This window comes from Barbus barbus (assembly GCF_936440315.1).
Source record: "Barbus barbus genome assembly, chromosome: 32".
In the NCBI taxonomy this organism is placed as follows: domain Eukaryota; kingdom Metazoa; phylum Chordata; class Actinopteri; order Cypriniformes; family Cyprinidae; genus Barbus; species Barbus barbus.
In genome coordinates, this window is record NC_136760.1 from 14,797,564 (window position 1) to 14,819,532 (window position 21,969).

Here is a 21,969-nt window from a genome sequence, read left to right on the forward strand (position 1 = left end):
ATGTGTTGCTATGGAGCTCAAACAAAGTGACATGTTAATCGCATCACAGTGTTTACACTTTTCAGGGGAATCAACCTATGAATGGCTCACTTAATATCTGTCTCTATACAGAAGGTATTTTACAACAACAAAAAGACATTACATTTCACCTTTAAGTAAAACTGCAATGTTTCAGCACATGAAACCCTTGCCTAATTTCACATGATAGATCACGACATGAGTTTTTGATGGATTGTGTATTGTGCTTCGCTAGATGAAAGCACATCTTAGCTTTATACAGTAAAAATGGAAAACACATGCTCCTTTTACACTGTGTCTTTTGTCTGGAAAACAAAGCAATATCTCCCATAGGATGTCATAAACACTGATTGCGTCTGCGCTCCAGAATAATTTGATTTGCATGTTTCTCAGAAACCATCGCTGGTTACTCGTGCTTGAGAAGAGCACCTTTGTTGGCAAGCATATATGTAAACCTGACCGGCAAATCCAAACATACATAAGTGCAGCATAAATAACTTCTCGTTAATGGTGCAAGGCTGTGGAAACTAATAGTCATCAGCTCAACTTGACAGAGGGCTATCATTAACATGAGAATGAATGGCTTTAATTTGCAGAACAACAAGGGGGACTCTCAGAAAAGCTCTGTGGCCTTTTCATTTCTTTGATGTTTATGTCCGTTATTTGAATTGTGTCATTGCCAAATCCTTTTCCACATTCGTATGATGCCTTTGGCATTGTATGTAGTGGCCTAGAGAGGATTTCACCATGACGACAAATTAAAACAGTGACTATATGAGTCATGTAATCATTGAAGTGGGAATGTGGGAATTGTGAAAGAGTAGCGTAGAGCCCCACCGTAACCGAACTGAACTGACAACACATAGATATGCTCTTGAAGATTCACCTTTCAGGTCTTGCTTTGTAATATGCACTGTTGTTTAATGGCACCAATATTAGCAAGCTGTAATTATTTGGAACCAAAAATAAATATCATTAAGTCATCCCCATGAAATTACAAACCTGTTTATTTTTTCACCATGTAATTTTGCGTTGAACACAAAAGGAGAGTTTTAGCAGAATGTTCATGCTGCTCTTTTTCGCACAATTAAAGTGAATTACCCTTGTTGAATAGTTCATGGGCAAAATCCAGTCATTTCAATAGGAATTCACACGATCTTGAAATTTGTGAGAGAGTGAAAGATTTTGCCACACAGATTCATATCTTCAACACTGGGTTCAGTGATGTTAAATAATATTTTTGAATTGAATAAAACTAGTTAATTTAAGTGTTACTATTTCAGTGTAGAATTCATTGTAATAAATTTGACCTATTTAAATATTTTTATTTTAAAATATAGACATAATATTAACTTTTAACTGTATAATAATGCTGAAAACGGAGGTGTTAATGTTTCTTATGGTGTCAAATTCAGTTACATAGTAAATCATCATTCTGACAGTAAATTCAAAACCATGAAAAAGTTGAATAGTTTGCATCACTAGACATTAACATAATTATATATATCTGTCACTTAACATTTATATTGTAAACTAGTCATCGATAATTAAACGTTTTGCTGCTTACATCTTACCTCGCATTTTCACAGTTAATTGAAACCAGTAAAGCGTGCCTTCTTTGATTTGAATGGCCATTCATTTTTTATCATAACGGTACATTCACATGAGGAGTCTGCGTTAACGCCTCTCGTTTACTTTAAATGGAGTGACGTCAAGTGTTGCCAATCACTATGAGGGTCGTGTCAGCGCAAAGCTTCAGACACGCCCCCCGTCAGGCATCGATGATGACACCCCGTGTGAATGGGGCGTAACAAACAGAGCAGCATCAGGAATATCAGATATTGAGGGACAGACAATTTGGCCACTTCTAATCATTGGTGGAGAATTTCAGACAATGGACTGAAATTTTGCTAATGTGGCTGCACCTTTAGTTTTCTAAAACCAATAATATAGTAGTTTTGAGTGAGGAACAGGCCAAAGTATAAGCCGGTATTCACAAGAAATGGTCCCCTGTGGAAATGGAGAAGATCTGAAATCTCTCAAATCTTATTCACGCTTACATTCAATTCAAAACATTCAAACACACCACATCACGATTAGTCGCAAGACATGCGAGAACTAATGTTGTCAAAACCAATGGGAAGTTTCTTGAGCTTTCATGAGATATATGACAACAGGAAAGCTTTCAGAAAAATACGTCTCAGCAACAACAAAACATTATATGATTTTAGAAGGCCTGAAATACAGTCATATAACCATTTTAAATTATGATTTCATGGTATTTGTAGCCATTTTTAGCGACTGATGGTCCCCCAAAATGACTCCTTTTGTGCTCCACTGAATTATTTGTTCATACAGGTTTGGACTGACATGAGAGCATGACCTTTATTTTTGGTGAATTGTTTCTTTAAGAGCAATCCATCAAAAAACAAACAGTTCCAAAATACTAGTCCCCTTCATTCAACACAGAGTTCACTGTGTGAGTCAGAAAAAAAAAATCTGTTTGCTGGCAAGCATCAATTTGTGCCTTGGGGAATATGACACTGGGCTGATAATATTAGATCAATATCCATGTCTGTTCCTCCAACAGCACTTGCTTTCTATCATCCAGGCACATAATGGCTTTTACTGCATTACTGCATAAAGGCCCAGGCTTTGAAAGGCAACTAATTGGAGACGTTGTTTTATTTTTTAAGATATGGCTGCAAATGATCGTGTGCTATCATGTTCTAAGCACGAGGTGAATACACTACTGTCGAGGCCACTGGATACAGCCATTACCATACAGTTCAAATAATACTGAAGGTTCTGCATAATTCACACTCCTGCATATAATAATGCAACTCATAACAATGGAGCTCCTATGCTTTAAGGAGTGCATTAAAAATGCAATATTCAGCCTGTTATACAACACGTTTCATTTGTCACTGAGGCAAAACGCTGCTTTGCATTATATGAACCTTAACATTATCACACCCAGAATGGATTAAACAAAATGTGGGAGCCTTGAAACGGCAGAGGAACCAGCAGAGCTGGGACTTGTTATCGAAGGCGGTGTAAAATTTCACATTCAATTATATTACAAGTACTTATCATGTCAATCTATCCTAGTCTGTTTGAGGTGCTGCTAATACCAGTTTGGATTTAGGCAAATATTTCTCATTATTGTCGCTGGTTGTGACATGAACAAACACCCACTCACATACATAGTCAATGGTTGCAACATGCATGAAAAGGCTACAAATCACTCTCCTGAGTCTCTGCTGACAGCCAATGGTGTCATTCTGGGACTGATCATAATGCTGATTAGAACATGAGCAGTACATTTGCAACACATGAATACAGGCCGGGGCTAGTTGGCTTACGGCCTGTACCTCAACAGCTATTATATAGGGTTTGAATCCAATTTCACGAATGTGTGTTTATCTCTAGCTGTGATTGTTACGTGTTGCTGCAGTAGGAGGCAGAAAGATGAGGGATTCCGAGTAATAAGGTTCTTTAATAGTATGAACGTATTTCACAACAGCGATAACCGCATAAACATAACTTTACGACACGACGAAGCCTACTACAGAACTCAAGGCTTATAAAGAACACAAACTAATGAGGAAACAAGATGATTAATACAAGACAGGTGAAAGGAATAAACGATGATTAACTAATGACAGGAAACCGACCAAATAAGGACAAACAGGAACTAAACTGAAACCAAACCGTGACAGTGATTTTGTATTAGACTATTTTTGTGAATTATGTTTTTCAAAGTAAAATTACAGTTTGCGTGTGTGTGCGTGTGTGTATTTTATCGATTATAATTTTTTTATTTATTCTTATTTTATTTTAAACACATTTTTATACTAACATTTTATACAATTTATCTTTCTCTATGTGTATATGCACACACCAGTGTCATTTTAGTATCATTGCTACTGTTATTGTTTTTGATAATATTTAGCAAAATGTTTTGTTTGTTTTTGTTCTTTTTATTATTATTATTATTATTATTATTATTCATATTCTAAAATAAAATATTATTTTAAAAATGTTTCTATCTTTAAAAAAAATGAAAATGAGAAATGTTGGAAATTAACAAAAATAAAAAATAAAATATGTATTTAATTTTTTTTTAAAGATTTGAGTTTTTATAATAACCCTGGCACACACACACACAAACACACTAATATTTTATTATATAATTTATTGCATTATTATTTATTTTTATAATAGTAAATATAATATAACAGTAATTAACAATGCAATTATAATAATTTATTATTATTATTATTATTATTATTAATGTTGTTGTTGTTCTCGTCATCGTCATTGAAATAATTTTATTATGTTAATGACTGTTCTCTTATATATATATATATACATGTTTTTTTAATGGTTATTGTTATTATTATTGTAATTGTTGTTGTTGTAATATTATTATTACATGATTTGTATTATTAATATAATAATAATAATAATAATACATTGATAATATTTAAATATGGACTATTTTCTATTATTATATTAAATCTTAATTATTATAATATTAATAATAAAAAAATCAATTACATAATAAAAATATTGCAATAATAATAATAATAATAATGAATCAAAATAAATAAATAAATCCATATATAAATAATCATTTATTGCTATTATTATTATATTAATAATAGAACAATCAATTAAAGAATACATTTTTTATGTGTGGGTGGGTGTCTACTTAAATTTCTATTTCATATTTTTATTGCTTACATTTTGACAACAAGGCTTTTTACTGACAGCTTACCTCATCATTTATTTTGTTTGCTTTGCTTGTATAAACTGTCTGTCTGACATTACAACGTCCCAGCAGCCAGTATGCACAACAGCTTTGCAGTCAAAGTGTGAATGATGTGTTGTACAGCAGTGCGGCCGTGACACAGCTCTCGTAAAGCACCACAATCGTGCTACAGTGACCTTTTTTTATAGGTCTCGGCTTTATTGACAGGAAACATAAAGTGTTAAGTGTACAAGCTAGTCTTAGATAAAGACAGCACATCTATTGGACAGATTCAAACACAATGGGTTTTGTTTATCTTATCTGTGAGACTAAATGCCGCTCACAAGATCCCGACCTTCCATTTGATACGCACAGATTAATTCAATCAAATCAAACAATTCACGTGGCAGAAATTTCAGAACAACAGCCAGGAACTATGGGATATGTCATTTTATATGTGTGCCGGCCCACTGGTCCATTTCCCATTGTGTGTGACACAGTACATTCCTGTGATAGCGACCGAAAGCGTTCTGTCAATAAAACCTGACCTTTGCAACTACTCTCTTTCTTTTTATTATTTCACTTGAAACCAGCGCAGGCAAACGCACAGTCTCTCTCCAGATAAGATGACTCTAAAGCAACAAAATGATTCTTTTCAAATGAAACAACAGGGTAGTGAATATAAACTACGCATGAAGATAATGGGCTGTTATTATTGAGTTCTGTTGAAACAAAGAGAAACCATATTGTTCATGTTTAAGTCTCAGGTTTCTAAAGAAGAACGATTCTTATGTAAATGATACGGGAGAAAGCGGTTGAAATGACATGAGATTAATGCAAACAAGGCCGTGCGCTCTTAAACATTTGCATGGGTAAAGAGCTGAAAAAACAATCTAGGCAAAGCACTAAACCTGTTCGCTTTGAAAGAATTTTACTGCACAACAGAGCTGTCCGCCACATTTATTACCAGTGCAGAACAGCAATTGCGCCTGGTTTCCTTGAACAATACAAACATTATTTTTGTGTTCTGTAACACGACTGTAACTGCTCCGACTTGAACGCGCCGCACTATTTTGCAATGAAAACAAGGTCTTAAATTACATGGCAATTTAGGAATGTGCGGAAAGCCAAGAGGCTACCAGTCAAGCATTCTGGATAACCTCCATAACTTTCTTCCACTGGAGGAAAATCTAACATCTGGTCCCAGGACTAAGACCAAATGTTGGCTCTTAAATCATTTCCATTCTAATTTATCCTTTTAACTTGTAAAAATGTTTTACTTTGTCTCGTTTCTCCACAATGCAGCAAAATTGCTACGTATATTACATCGCCTGAAGAGTTTTATGCCAAAAGTAGCCGGCTCTGACAGCAGAGCAAAAAAGGATAATGACAGCTGCCTTCAACACACTACTTGGCTTTTTTCACATCTCACAGAATTTCTGTGGCAAAGGAAAGGGAAAAATTTCAATTTAGTTCTCAGGGCTGTATTATACTGAGATTGACAGATAATTGAAATCATCTAACAGAAAAAAATGAAAAGCCTCAAGATGGGAATTACAGTATTTCCACCTCTTTTAAGATACTTCCTTTCTGAGAAAGGAATTGTTTACCCAAAAATGTCCCTATTTACTCACTATCACGTCACACCTGTAATCTAATTTTTCCCATCACTTACAGTTTCATAACAACGATTTCATGGCACCGATGTGACGTGACCAAACCTGACTGAATAGATGGAAGAAAAGCAACTTTCTGTCTGCTTGTCAGTTAAAGCTGTCATATTGCTTTTGAACATAGTGCTCAAGTCATGCTTGTATAGTGCTTTGATTAATTAAAAACTGCTACATGGAAAAGTGCTGAATGAAGATTCTTCAAAATTTCAGCTTGAAACATGACAACATTTTCATCACTTTAAAATAATTGTTCGCTCAAAATCAAAAATTAAGTCACCCTCAAGCCATCCAAGATATTGTTATTTAGTATTGCATCACTTGCTTACCAATGGATCCTCTGCAGTGAATGGGTGCCGTCAGAAGGAGAGTCCAAACAGCTGATAAAAACCCCACAATAATCTACAAGTAATCTACACCACTCCAGTCTATAAACTAATGTCTTGTAAAATAAAAAAGTCGCATGTTTGTAAAAAACAATCAGTCTTGTGGCATAATTACCAAGTAATTAATTTAGGAAAAAACTCTGGGTTACAGTGAGGCACTTAGAATAGAAGTTCATTCTTAAATGTTGTTGCCATGACAACATAATGCTTAAAACCTTAATATGACTCAATTAATACAGACGAATGAATGTTAATGCTTTTATAAAATTATAAACTTAATAAAAACTGGCCCCATTCACTTCCACTGTAAATGCCTCATATCATTAATATATTTTTTCTTCATGACATTTTATTACATTTTTTTTCTCAGAATGATACAGAAGATAGTATAGATGCGGTACAAGATATACCCATTTTTTTGTTTGTTTTCTACGACGCCTCATTCTGTAGGCAAACCTGAGCCTGCCGTTCTGACTGTGTCTCGTCTGAGCGCTTGAGAAATAGGCTGATTAGGTTTCACAGGGCACCACAGTTATGCAGCCATGTGCAAAGAAAGTGTTCGGAAAAGCATTTGATCTCAATTAATAGCATTCCCAATGAGATCAGCCTGGAAAAGCATAGGAGGGAAATCAGGATTTCGGCAGATGTAGGAAAAGTGTTTTGCTTCTGCCACGCCACGACAAATTCAATAGTGAGCAAAACAAGATGAACAACTGGAAGCCCAGAGCCCATCTGCCCTTGTTATTGTCCTCCATTTATGTACTGCTTAACTTAATAAAAAGCAAAGCATCATAGGCTAGGTTGTGATGTGTCAACAGGAAAGCTTTTTTATTCTCCAAGTGGGGTTGTTGTGAAATAAGTACCATGGAAAAAAATCTGCTGCCAGTACATCAGACTCCTTCCAGCTATTTTGGGGATGATTAAAGCTATAAATCACGTCATCAGATGTTCAAGAATGTTTTTAATCACTGAGCAAAGATACACAATTGTTTGGCAGCAACTGTATCTTCATTTTTAATTAGCTTGATTTTGGACAATGAAAGGTTTTAATGTATTTAGATCTCATGCTGATTGCAAATGAAAACATGATTGTTACCAGCATCCGCTGAAGAAATAAAAAATACTTCATTTTAAAGACTAACACATCTTGCAACACAGACATAAGCATTATTTCTTCTCATTTAAAGTGCCATCCTCCCCAACATTAAGTGGACCAAAAAGTGCAGCCATGCACGTCTCATTAGGAAAGTTCTGAAAGGGTTCATTAATGACTGTAAAAGTGTTACACTCCCAAAAATATCCAATAATTAACATTGTTTTTAATCATCAGTAAATAATATATAACAAGTATTCATATTTTTATTATATTAGTGTTTATAATTAAATAATAATTTACTTCTAAAATGTAAAAAAAAAAAATATATATATATATATAGTAAATAATCACAATAAAGTTTCTAAAGCTAATTATTAGTGAAAGACCTGATAAAATGATATTTCTGGAACAATGATTAAAAATAAAATAAAAAGTATTTGCAACTTTTATCTCACAATTCTGACTTTTTATTCTTGCAATTTTGAGTTTATATCTCACAGTTCTGAGGGTTTTTTTCACAATTCAAAATTGTGAGCTGTGAACTTCTGAACTATTTTCTCACAATTACAAGTTTACATCTCGCACGTTTTTATATTGCAATTTTGTTTTGTTTTTTTACACCACAGAAGTAAAAATATATATACTGTCTATATAGTCAAAATGACCTTTTTTATTTTTTATCCTATATATATGTTTTTTGTTTTTGTTGATTTTTTTAATTTCCAGTCATGTTTAGTTTACATGACAACCTTGATCTGCTACTTGCAGTTTTTTGTTATCTCGGGTGCTATCAGGTGGAGGGACAATCTTATTCTAAAGAGCATTTGATTGGACAAAAATGAATTTATGCCTTTTAATGGTGCATTGTAAATATATCTTTTGCACATTTGTTAACCTTTAAGTGTACACTAGCATCGAGATGACCCCATAAACCTGAGCCTCCACAGCACTCCAGTAAGCAGGAAGTCATTCTTTAATGTACTCCATTGGCCAGCAGAGGGACTGTTGGTGTGTATGAGCTGAAAGGTCATGCAGCTCTTGGCTCAGGAATGACTATCAATTAGTTTCGAAACTAAAAGAACAGCTCCAAAACAACCCTCAAACTGTTTGAACATGTTCCCGGGTAAGCAGCTAACTTCAGCGTCAGATGTCAACACGGGGGCGGAAAGGCTAATGAAGAGCTAAATCAACAGGCCGTAAAACAACACAGAGGCATGGAGGAATATTGCTATAATTTGATATTGCACTGATTAAATGGACCTGTTTTACCCATCAAACATAATCTGGTTAAGTATTAAATGTGCAGGGAGAATTGAATGACATAAGCTAAATTAATAATTCATTTTTATAATAACAATAATAATCCGTTGTTACGGTTTGCTCCACGAAGGAATGCAGGAACGAACGGGTGAGTAGAAAAACAGATCTTTAATAACATAAGAGTTTCAGCGTACAAGAAATCAATCCTTAAACAACGTTACATAACATTAAGACGAGACAAGGACAAAGACTAAACTGAATGCTTATAAAGGAACTAAAACAAAGGAGCAAACTAGATAATTAATTGGAACACAGGTGAAAAGACTAAACCATGATTAACTAATAACAGGAAACAAGAACAGGAAGAACCAAATAAGGGCAAAAGAGGACTAAAGAGAAACTAAACCGTGACATCCGTATGCAGAATGGGCCCTGTGATGTGAAATAATATGCTCTGTAAATGGAAAATAAGAGCTTAGAGTTAAAAAAAAATGATCAGCATTCTTTCATATGTACTGCGGGGGATATTTATAGTTGTATGTGGGTTTTCTCAAATGCAGTGGAAAAGTCACTATTCAGCTTTAATAATACATCACTTTATATGGCAACTCAGCTATTTAGGCTGAGTTACACAGCGTTGCCATAACACTGGGCTACTTTCAGACAGCTAATGACTTGTGGGAAAGGTGCCACAAAAACCTTATACAAACAACTTAATTAGATATTCTGTTCCCTCCTTGACGTCCACGAATATGATCCCGAATTTCATCTGTTTCATCATTTTATTGTGCTGAATAAATCAAGAATGTCACCAGAAAGTCATTTATTTCTTTTATCAACACTGTACAAACTGATGAAGTAGTTTTTCTTGACATAAGTGCAACCGAAGTGAATAAAATGTTTGGTAAATTAGGAATATTTGGGTGTATAAACCACCAGTGCCATATTCTGTTATTTTCGGACTTGTTCTGATTGAATTAGTAAATACTGGTGGGAAATGCTCTTGGCATCTCATCAGTGCTATTTGGAAGAGGCTTTTTGAAGTCGTTCTAACCTCGAGATGTAGGTCTCCTCATGAACTCGCAGCTTCTCTGTGAAGTCGGCCTGTTGAACACACAAGAATTTGTACATCCATAAAAATGCCAAACTGATCCAGGGTGGAAATTGCAGTTGGATGAGTGAATCTCAGGCTGGGTGTCATATTTCAGGCCAAACATGTATTTTACATCGATTTCCTTTTTTTTTTGACATTGTGACATTATTTCTATGACATTTCTGTACATCTGCCCCCTCGGTTCTCATCAGAGTAATGTAAAACATCTCATTACTAATGCAATAAATATGTTTTATTATTTAAACTATAAATGACTATACACAATGTTAGTATTTTATTTTACAGCCTTTAATTGATACTGGTTTCACAAAGAACTCTTATGTAGATTATTACTGTTGTTATAGTATTGTATAAATATAGATTACTCTTTTGCAGTAATGAGATTAGCCTTTGAGAAGAATGGGAATTACATAATAATAAAATAAATGTGATATATATCATGAATAAAATGCCCAGAAAACATTACAGAAATTACAATACATTGTCTAATTTAAATTGTTTGTTTTTTTTACAATTTTAAAATAGCATAATTGCCCTAAAAATAGATTATACTGATTTCACAAAATAATAATAATAATAGTATTACAGAGATTGTTATTGTTATAGTATTATTATATAAATATAGATTATTGTATTACAGTAATGAGATTCACATTTGAGAATAATGGAAATTACAAAACCAAAAAATAACCCTTATGAATAAAATGCCCAGAAAATGTTACAGAATACATAATGTCACAATACACCCAAAAAAAAAATGTCCTAAAAATAGCCTTGATTGTTTTTATGCTAAATTCCACTTATTTTTCCTTGTTGACATTGTCTTCAATCATTGACTCACTTTAAAACAATGTATTGTATTTGCACATATTTGCACACAATGTTCCAGCTCTAAATGTTTGCAGAGAAGTTCCCCGTCCGACACAAAAGCATACTGAATGCCTCTGGTCCACATCTGGAATGGTAATGTTATTGGTAAGGAAGTCATTCTCAGTAATTCCAGCATTTGTAATTTTCAGTGTTTCTACCATATTAGGTATGATGAGATCCACAGAGTTATGGCATTCCTGGGAACTTCTGAAACTAGCATAATATTCAAGGAAAAAAGGAAACAGAGAAGAATAAATGTGGATGTAGCAAACTTCAAACTGAACGCGGATGACGGTGATATTAAACACGCTTCACAGTGACTTCACGCGCTGAGCCACACGGATTACAATTAGCATAGAAAAAAAAATTGATAGAATCTATTGAGGCAAGATTTTTACCAAACATTTTGCATGAGGTTATATTGAGTAAAGTGATATACATAATTGACCTTCCTCTGACATTAAAAGAGAGGAAAATCCCAGGAGAATTGAAATATCGGTGTATCACTCACACATAAGATGCACACACAAGCCACTGCAAATGGGCTCTCAAATTGCAGAGCGTCTGCCTGTAATTTGAGGCTTGTCACAGACGACAAAGGTCTTCTGAATGCAGGAGAATTGAATGACCCCCATAATCATTAATCCCATCAAAGTGAAAAACGACTCATGTCCTTCTAGCCCCTTCCATTCAGGTCTTGTCGGCACGGCCTGCTGCAACCTTTGCCGTCTGAAACCTCCCAAACATTCAGCGTGTAAAAACTTGTGATAGAGATGACACAATTTAGCAATCCGCCTGGTTGTTTTGTGCAATCGCGGCAGACACGGTAATTCAATTCCACTTTAAGTCTAGCGTAAAATTAATCAGGATATCTGCCAGCAGCTGTCTAATGTACTTTACGTTATGCAGAGAATACCAAACGATATTAAGCAGGAGAGCGTTATTCAAGTTTTAATATTGGATTCTTTTTTTCTTGGCATAATCACGCCGTGGGTGGAGGTTTGTGGGAGAATATGAGCGGAACGGTGATATTTTCAGAAATACGGTTCTGATACATAGTCTGTTATTCGTTTTTTGCCTTTTAAGATGTTTTATTAATGCTATCTGCTATATTCCTGCCCTCAAGCCTTGAATGTTATTCTTGTAGAACTGGCTCGAGCGAATAAAAAAATAAAGTTTTTTTCTCTCTCTGTTGGTAGTAATCAGCATGTTGTTTCTTATAAACAGGCTGTCGTTATATAAGGCAACTGGGAAGACTTGTTATTTGTTCAAGGGTGTATACCTGCAGTTTTGCTAACATCTCTTGGGTCATTTCCCCCAGTGCCTCTCGAACATCTTCCACACTGAAGCCCACGTGATTCCCGGGACTTTCTTCCAGTTCAGCTTTTCCAGGCTCTTCCACATTCTCCTCAGGAGATTCCTGCACGGTCTAGGGCCATTTAAAGGAGAAGTTCAGACAAAGATCAAAATTCTGTCATTATTTATTCACTTTCATATAATTTCAAAAATTATTTCATTCACAGAATACATTATGCTCACACACAATTTTTTTTTCTTTTACATACCGTATTGTCATAATTGTATGGAAAAGAGCCACATTCAGATTGTTAATATTTTATTTTTAAGGGTGACTAAAAATTTAAATATGAATCATGAGTGTGGAATCAGAGTAGAAAGACTGAATATATATATATATATATATATATATATATATATATTTTTTTTTCTTAAGTATATACATGCATGTGTGTGCATGTATATATACATATATTATGTAGACAAAAACCTTTAATTTGGATGTGATTAATCACGATTAAGTGTTTGACAATTTTTATATATATATATATATATATATATATATATATATATATATACACACATTTGCATTTATGCATTTAGCAGACGCATTTATCCAAAGCGACTTACATTGCATTCAAGTTACAGTTTTTACATTTTATGAGCTCTTGCTTTCCCCTGCTTTCCATGATCTTGGCGTTGCTAGCGCCATGCTCTACAATATGAGCTATAGGAAAGATATATATATATATATATATATATATATATATATATATATATATATATATATATATATGGGATTTTTTCTGTTTTTCTACTTCAAAAATTCACATTTAATTCAATTTGTTACTTGCCATTTCTTAGTAATTATTTATTACATTTATTAGGAATTTTTATGTGAAAAGGCAAAATTAATGCGTACAATGAAAACTCATTCATAAAAACATAAATAGTGGCACAGCGCCTACATGTGGCCTTTTTCTGAACAACACACACTTCCTGCACTTCCACAGTGCATTCCACTGAGATTCTGCAGAAGACAGGGTTCCCACGCCTTTTGACCAATGCATCTTGATGTATTTGCCAAGGTTATGGATTTAAAAAATCATTTTATATAGAATGCAAAATGCAACTTTTAGCTTTAAATATTCTAAAATATACAATTCAGAGTTTGAGAGCAATTTACTTCAGCAATCTGACATATGTCCAGTTAAAACAGGATATTTAACAAAATAACATGCTGGATGGAACTTGATTTTAAATACCAGGAATTAACTGAATCAAGAAAATTGGGCATTACATATTGGATGGGAGAGAGATTTGTGATGTCTCTGGAATAAGAAAGTCTTTTTTAGAGCTGGATTTTTTTTCTTTGCAATAATATGCGCTGATGAACTGTGCAAAACAGGGTCAGTTTTGATGATCTGTTGACTTTAATGCTGGGAACTAGAGAAATGTATGTTAACAAATGACCTTTTAAGGATCTTATAATTTTTTTAATGAGGTTTTTCCATTCCTGAAAATCCAATATTTCAAGATTTTCCACTGGTAAATGTGTGGGAAAGTTGAACAGATACATCTCTTTACATGTGAAATGTGTAGACATTTTTGTATACAGATAAATTTTTTTCTGTACTCAACAAATAAATCATTAAAAATACATGAAAATTCTCTAAGGGATTGAAAAAAAAAGTAAAGATAGAAAGTGTGCTGTGATGTAATCCTTCTGCTATAATATATGATTCCATCTGCTCAGTACAGTCTATGTTCTCCAGCTGTACAGCGCAGTGTCTGTTATGGAAAAGTGTTAGTCATAACTTGGAAGCAGATTTGTGTTTCCTCTGACAATGAGAAACATGTGAAACGCATCTTCTCTGAAAGGGTAATTCCAAGCAAAGTCTGAACCACAAAAAGAATACAACAGTTTACTGCGAGCCAAACACGTTAGAACGGTTTTTGGATAGATCAGCCATTATTATAGCAAGGACTGGCCTGAAAGGGAAAGGAAACATTTTACCTGCTCAGGCATTTGGACACATGGGGGAGCCATGTAATGAAAGTACAGATCTGCAGGCATGCCTTCTTCCAGCGGGGCGGCAAACTCAGCGGGGTCGATCACCTCAATGCATTTCTGAAACAATAGACCCATCTCATTAAAGATTATTTCCTGCAACATTAAGTAAGATGTCGACGGCTCATTATTTCAAAATCAAACCAACAAGGTCCTGGCAGGAAGCAGAATAGATCTGCAACAGCTAATCAATAAAATCTATAATAAAAATAAAAAACTAATTTGATTATCAATTAATCACTTAAATCAGGTTGCTCTATTATAGTGAGTGGTTATAGTGAATAACCAACCCGATCTCATGAAAGTGCATATAAATAGTACGCCAAATAAAAATGAAAACTATTGATATTGATTATTAACTATTGTATTGATACGCAAAAAATGGACATTGGTGTGTATATAATACAAACGTGTTTAGCGTGCATATAATACGCAGTTTTCGCGTGCATATGATATGAAATTTGTTAATTATGGATGAGCAAATCAGATGGGAGGCAGATTTTCCGCTCAAGCTGAAATTCAGGAGAGAAAAACTACAACCCGCATAAGTGTTTCCCTCAATGGAGGATAACAGAGGAGACATGAATGGACATGAACAGTGCTGTGAGGAAATCATAAGGAAATTGATGTGACGTTTCGTAGAATTCGTAAAAAAGAAAAACACAAAGCTTTCACATCATCTCATAAAATTGGGATTAAACCATTAAACCATTCACATGAATTACTACCTTCACAACCCTATTAGTTGAATGGACTTTCAGTCGAAGAATAGAAATCACAGCACCACTTTTATGTATTTTGTTATATGTGTAATCTGCAAACAATGATTCATGTCATAAAACTGAAAGTCATTTAATTATTCAGAATCAGATTTGATAATAATTATATATGAATTTAAGCAGTGATTTGATCACCTGGTTTGTTTTTGATAGTTTTGTTTTGGCTAGTAGATGTTCTGAATGGCCAATAACTTGGTAGACAATTTGGTAGCCAAATTGTTTTGTGAGTGAAAATGCTAATTTCATGAAAGAGAATAAATTATGGTGAAATATCCCTTTAAGCAGGGCCTATTTGAATAAAAATGGTATTAAGCCAAATCATTTGCTCTATGCTTGTTGGAGTATATAACAGATACCGTTCTGAATGTTGCAAATTGTTTAATAGTAACTGAGAAAAACAAATTAACAAGTATTTAGGTAACAATTTAGTATAGGGACCAATTCTCACTATTAACTAGTTGCTTATTAGCATGCATATTACTAAGATATTGGCTTTTTATTAGTACTTATAAAGCACATATTCTTCATGACCATATTCTACAACCATAATCCTAAATTTAACAACTACCTTACTAATTATTAATAAGCCAAAAACTTAGGAGTTTATTGAGGCAAAAGTCGTAGTTAATAGCTTGTTAATAGCGAGAACTGGACCTTAAAATAAAGTGTGACCAGTATTTTTTTCCTCCTTTTTAGCTAATCTTAGAATCATATTTTACAGCCATAGTACAGGTACTGTTTTGGAGTTGATTAAAAGATCAGTGAACATTGCACTGCACAGTTGACTGATTATGAATGCAACATTTATACTGTGGAATGTAAAAACAATTTACCAAGCTCTGAATAACATGACTGAACTGGTGATTTAGACTAAACAATGCACTCAAATATGTTGATTTCACATCACCATTGTCTCAATGCAACTGTTAGGCAACGAGCGATGAAATAATATTTCACCAAAAAACATTATATATTATATAATGTATATAGATTATATATGTGACCCTGGACCACAAAACCAGTCATAAGTGTAAATTTTTCGAAACTGAGATTTATACATCATCTAAAAGCTGAATAAATAAGCTCTCCATTGATGTATGTTTGTTAGGATAGGACAATATTTGGCTGAGATAAAACTATTTGAAAATCTGGATTCTGAAGGTGCAAAAAATCTAAATATTGAGAAAATCGCCTTTAAAGCTGTCCAAATGAAATTCTTAGCAATGCATATTACTAATCAAAAATTAAGTTTGAATATATTTACGGTAGGAAATTTACAAAATATCTTCATGGAACATGATCTTTACTTAATATCCTACCCATACAATGTATTTTTGGCTATTCACTCTAAAAAAATGGTGTTATATAGCACTAAAAGTGGTTCATGGCTCGTAATCAAAGGGGGAACCACTTTTGGTGCTATATAGCACCTTATCTTTAAAGGTGTTACACAGCACCTTTGTCAAATGGTGCTATGTAGAACCATAAGAGGTGCCATATTGCATTGTATTTCTTCAACAAAAATGGTGCTAAACAGCACCAACAGTGGTCCTTTGGCTCGTAAAGAACCTTCCAAGGAGCTTAACAGGTTCTGTATATGGTAGCGGTGCTATATAGCCCCTCAGTCATGCCAAAGAACTAGTGAAGAACCAAGATTTGGTGCTATCAGCACCAAAAGTGGTTCCCCTATGATTACTAGCCAAAGAACCAATTTTAGTGCTATATAGCACCATTTTTTTTTAGAGTGTTGCTACAAATATACCCCTGCGACTTAAGACTGGTTTTGTGGTCCAGGATCACATATATCATTATTTATTTACACTCATATTGTTGCAAACCTGTTTGATTTCCTTTCTTCTGAAAAAAAGAGAAAGTAGCAGAATGTTTATGTTTTCCATTTAATGAAGTTAAACAGCCTGTCAAGCTCCAAAAATGACAGAAAGTATAATAAAATCATAGTAGTCCATAAAACTTGTGATATATTTCAAGCTTTTCAGATTAAATTTAAGATTAAATTTCCACATTTAGTAGAGACTTCTATTCAAAGCGACTTGCAACCGAGCAATAGTTAGGCTATTTACTAATTATTGAAAATGTAACAACATGAGACTGAGTAAATAATGACAAATTAATTTTTTGAACATTTTGATCTTACATGTTAAATCTGAATCTTACCTCTATTTTCAGGAGTTGCTTCTCTCTGCTATGAGTGAACAGTAATTCATAGAGTCTGTAGTGCTGAAAAAGACTGTTTATATAGTATACACATAAACAATACATGAGAACCTGTAATACAGTCACAGTTGTTGACAATATTGAACACTGCAGTAATAATGTGCTTTTGAAGGCCAACCCAGAAGTTAGCATTACCTTGGTTCCCTCAACAAAAACCCCAATAGGATCTCTCAACTAGATTTTGGATTATTTTAGAAAAGAATGTCTGTGGCCAACAAATTCTTACACACTCTAAAAAATGCTGGGTTAAATACAACCCAGTGCTGGGTAAAAATTGGGCAGAACACATGCTGGGTTGTTTTCAACCAACAGTTGGGTTAAATGTTTAACCCAACCTTCTGGGCAGTAACCCAACCCCTGGGTCTAAACAACCCAATCGCTGGGTTCGTCCATATTTTACCTAGCGCTGGGTTGTATTTAACCCAGCATTTTTTAGAGTGTGCACATTTTGTTCATCTTGATGATCTTCACAAATGAACACAACATTTATAAATTTAGCCTAAATAGAAAAATCAAAATGTAGGCTATAAACAAACTACACACAATTTTACATCACCACCATTAAGCTTCCAAAAACTCTTTCTATTAAATAAAATAAAGAAATCCTTGAAAGTTTGAGTTAGAATTGTTTGCAAGAGATTATGAACAATGAATTCAAAAGTAAAAAAAAAAATCTCAATGGTGCATTACTGATGCATTTTATCTTATAGAATAAAACTGAACATATGTTAACCAGAGACCTTATTTCAAGGGACAATCAGGATGATGGAACCAGAAATGCTAAAATTCTCATTTCTAAGTTTTGGCCTACAAAGATATGTCATTCTTGCAGCTCTCTATTCAAACCCCTGATGTGCCAGCAATTGCAGGGGTGTAATTATGGTCACTGCTGAGATGTTTGACTATAATACCTATATATGTTACTATGATTTGTGTCTCAAATAGTAATACCACATTCAAATTCAAAGTTATATGATGTTTTTATGAATAATAATAACTCTTTTAGAAAAGGCAAAACATTTATATTAATATTTTAAATGCTCAGTAAAGGAGACTGAAGATAAATTTAACTCAAGCGCTAACAAGCAGTCTGAATTTAGGTGAAGGGTGCGTTACTGAGGCTTTCAGGTAAGAAGAGAAATCAATCGTGTTCAGCTATAACACACATACTGTGTGTCATTTTTCAGCACTGTGCATCACTGTGTTTTTTCCTTTTGCTTTCTAAAAGACGGATGATTTCCATCCAGCTTGTTATGCACCACAGTAGCTAGTCTACATGCTTCACAATCCATTGCTTTATGAATTATGCATAACATTAATTATGAAGGCCATAAAAGGATTTTAGTTTGCTTGTTGCCAGCTGTCTAATAGCAAAGCAGCATCTTACAACTATTAATAACATGCGGCGGGTTGAAAATGACCTTATCCATCAACAATTAAACGTGCGCTTGAGCATAATCATATGTATTTAGGAGGAATGTAATTAAAGGACGGATGTGACATTGTGAGGCATACCTGGTCTTGAAGTAATCTGTGATGGCTTTGATTTGATCGGTGGTGAATAAAAAGCTGGCTTTAGTTTCTGTTGATGGCGATCGTCTGGTGGCAAATACTGTTTGGGTAAATGCCTTGAAATTATCAGCAAATGACGACTGTTTATCTGAAATAAAAAGCAACAGGCATTGTGCTTTTATATAATTGTTTATAAAAAATAATTACTATGCTTGGTGAATTCACACCGGATTCTCAAATCAAATGGATTTTTAAAATATAATAGACCTAAAGCAACAACCATATTTGACTTTCAAACTAAACAAAACTTGATTTCAGAGAACGCCACTTACTTTTTATGTTGTCAAGTAGTTGCTGTAAAAGTGCCATGATAAATGAGATTTGCTGAGAATTGAAGTTCATCTCTTTGGCCCACCAAAATCCATTGACAAAATACTCCAACAGCGCAGCTTCTTTCACACATGTTTGGTAGTTTTTGAAATTCAGTATATCCTCAAACTGTCTTAAAATGCGAGACAAACAACATATTATAATAGTCTTATATGTAAATTAGATACAAAAAAACATTGTGTAGTATTTAATAATGACAGTAGCTGACAAAAAAATGATACTGTTGTTGCTCAAAAGAGCTGCGACACATGTGCATATGATTAATGATTTTAAAGAACCAATTCTTAAAAAAACTTACAACTGCACTTGATCCACAGACAGATTGAGAAGAATATTTAATTGGTCTTGCTGTAGATGTTCCCACTGAGGAAAAGATATCTTCCCTTCCTAGAATATGGGAAAATATTATTACTAGAAAATGCACTTTCATTATTTTAAATAAAATTAATAAGAAATCTATCTTACCCTCATGTCAGAAATTTAATTTTATAATATTATATGATTATTATATATAATAATATGTTAATTTGAACAATATATTACAGTATATCATCAGTAATTATGTGTTTGGTAGTTTGGTAGAGTGTTGTTGAAAATCAGCTGTAAAAACATTATAAACATTAACACATAAATCATATTTATGATCATAGACATCATATAAATATATTGTGACAATTTATGGCTGTATAATTGCACATCAGGACTAGTTAATGATTTAAAATATGAAATATATTATAACAGTGTTTGTTTCATGATATCTTGAGCATTAGGCTATTTACAGGTACTTTTGTATTTGATTCGATGTCAGTTTAAATACATACCATCATACCACCACATAGTAGTCAAATATGACCATGTAAAGAAAAATATCACCTCTGACACTGAATTTCATTACAGATTATATTACATCAGCCTATATTACAACAGTTGAATGAATGTTTAATTACATTTTTAGGTATTGGTATACAACTAAAAATGTTTGCACAAGTTATTAATACAAGTTTTAAAGTATTTGTCTTTTTTTCCTTCTGTATATTAGCAGGGAGCTTCTTCAAAGGTGTAGGCAACGCTAGATACCTCACTTTATCATATATCTGTAGCAGTCGTCTGAACACCAAGTGAATGACTGAATTCATAAGCTGCGTATGTACTGTAGTTTACATACACTGAGCCTAGTATCATATTTATCCGCTTCTTCTCCTCTCTTGATCTTCTCGGAGTTTTCTCGTGATCTCTCTCTTCCAGACATGTTGTTTTATGTATACTGTTGCCCAGGAAACCAAAGTGGGTGGAGCACGTGTGTTCACGCGCGCCTATTTGTTATGAAAAATATTGTTAGCTGATAGCTAACTAGCTGTGATGCTAACTTTTAAATATTCAGTCCAAATATTTGTATTCAACCAACTAGTTAGGGTACATTTGACGGAGAGTAAGTACAGTAATCAAGCCATGCCCCCTGGGGGTGTTTTACCCCTTTACCAAATAAATTATGTCATTCTGGAAATAGGCTATATTTTTTCTTAAATAATGCACTCCCTATCTACAGGTCTTACTATTCTCATATCAGTAACGGTGATGTTCTATAAAACAACTACTAAAAAGTCAAAATGGCTTGCCATACAAGGGGGTGTTTTACCCCACTCTACCCTATAAACTCGCAATACTGAGAAAAAAAAATCGGAATTTGATTAGATAATTAAAACTCACATATTCAGATTTTTTATTTGTAATTTACAATTCTACATTTTTTTTTTACAATTCTAAATAAATCTAACTAGATAAAGCACGTCTGTTAGGCTATATATGATGTTTTGAAGTGTTAGGGATAGGGGGGAAATGACTCAAACTATCATTCTGTTCAGTTAGGCTACAAATTGTTTTGACAGTCACTTCTTGTGATGCAAGGTTTTGCATTTTTGTGTGAGTGTGTGGGTATTTCACATATTCATTTTATTAGAAAAGCTTGTTCCGAGTTGTGTGGAAAACATGTTTCGGCACGTTTTCAACAACTCACAGATACAAACCTGTCACTCCATAACAAAGGTCTAGCTGATAGTTAACCTAAATGCTTTGATTTGGTTCGATCAAATCATTCAAATCAATCTTATTAACCATTTGGACCTCATTGCACCTCACAGTTTATTCTTGAGAATAAAATACTGACCAAGTAATATTTTATTATTGAGCCTCTGCTAAAACTTTCAGTCAAATAGCCTACATTTCAAAACATACACTAATCACTGAAACGTAGGCTATAGGCTACCAAAACATAGGCTAATTTAAACACTTTCTGTGGATAGATAATACTAGGCTATGTCTCTTTCTCAGAGCGGGAAAAAGAATAAATAATAGCATAGGTATTCAGAACAGCAGTCCCGCCCAAATGCATGTGAAAGGTGGGAAGAAGAAAACAAAACATAAAATGGGCCTTCGTTTCTTCAGACTCGACAGGAGCACAGAGTGAAAGCCACAACTTTCCTTGCTTCCTTAATCAGCCTAAAACTCTGAAAGACGTC

The 21,969-nt window shown here is 33.9% G+C and overlaps 1 protein-coding gene across 3 annotated transcripts; it reads right to left on the minus strand.

Annotated features, from left to right (window-relative positions):
* Positions 1 to 9,336: 9,336 nt before the first annotated feature.
* Positions 9,337 to 20,726, minus strand: LOC306852054 (ciliary-associated calcium-binding coiled-coil protein 1-like). Of its 3 annotated transcripts, none has more exons than XM_079388652.1 (9): positions 20,619 to 20,726; positions 19,752 to 19,840; positions 19,396 to 19,565; positions 19,067 to 19,211; positions 17,492 to 17,564; positions 14,484 to 14,597; positions 12,453 to 12,599; positions 10,241 to 10,290; positions 9,337 to 9,640 (listed from the first exon to the last, which is right to left on the minus strand). In XM_079388652.1, exons 1-9 carry the CDS (start codon positions 20,700 to 20,702, stop codon positions 9,526 to 9,528), a joined length of 987 nt encoding a protein of 328 aa, XP_079244778.1. In that variant the 5' UTR covers positions 20,703 to 20,726; the 3' UTR covers positions 9,337 to 9,525. The 3 variants fall into 3 exon arrangements, with proteins under 3 accessions (XP_079244778.1, XP_079244780.1, XP_079244779.1); XM_079388654.1 differs by having other exon boundaries at positions 9,337 to 9,976; XM_079388653.1 differs by having other exon boundaries at positions 9,343 to 10,290.
* Positions 20,727 to 21,969: the final 1,243 nt, after the last annotated feature.

Excerpts from the sequence above, each read along its gene's own strand:
- LOC306852054 (XM_079388652.1), bottom strand. The coding sequence starts at position 20,702 with ATGTCTGGAAGAGAGAGATCACGAGAAAACTCCGAGAAGATCAAGAGA. Across the intron at positions 19,841-20,618 it reads AATATGATACTAGGCTCAGT|GAAGGGAAGATATCTTTTCC; the intron begins GTATGTAAACTA and ends CCCATATTCTAG. Across the intron at positions 14,598-17,491 it reads AGCAACTCCTGAAAATAGAG|AAATGCATTGAGGTGATCGA; the intron begins GTAAGATTCAGA and ends CTATTGTTTCAG.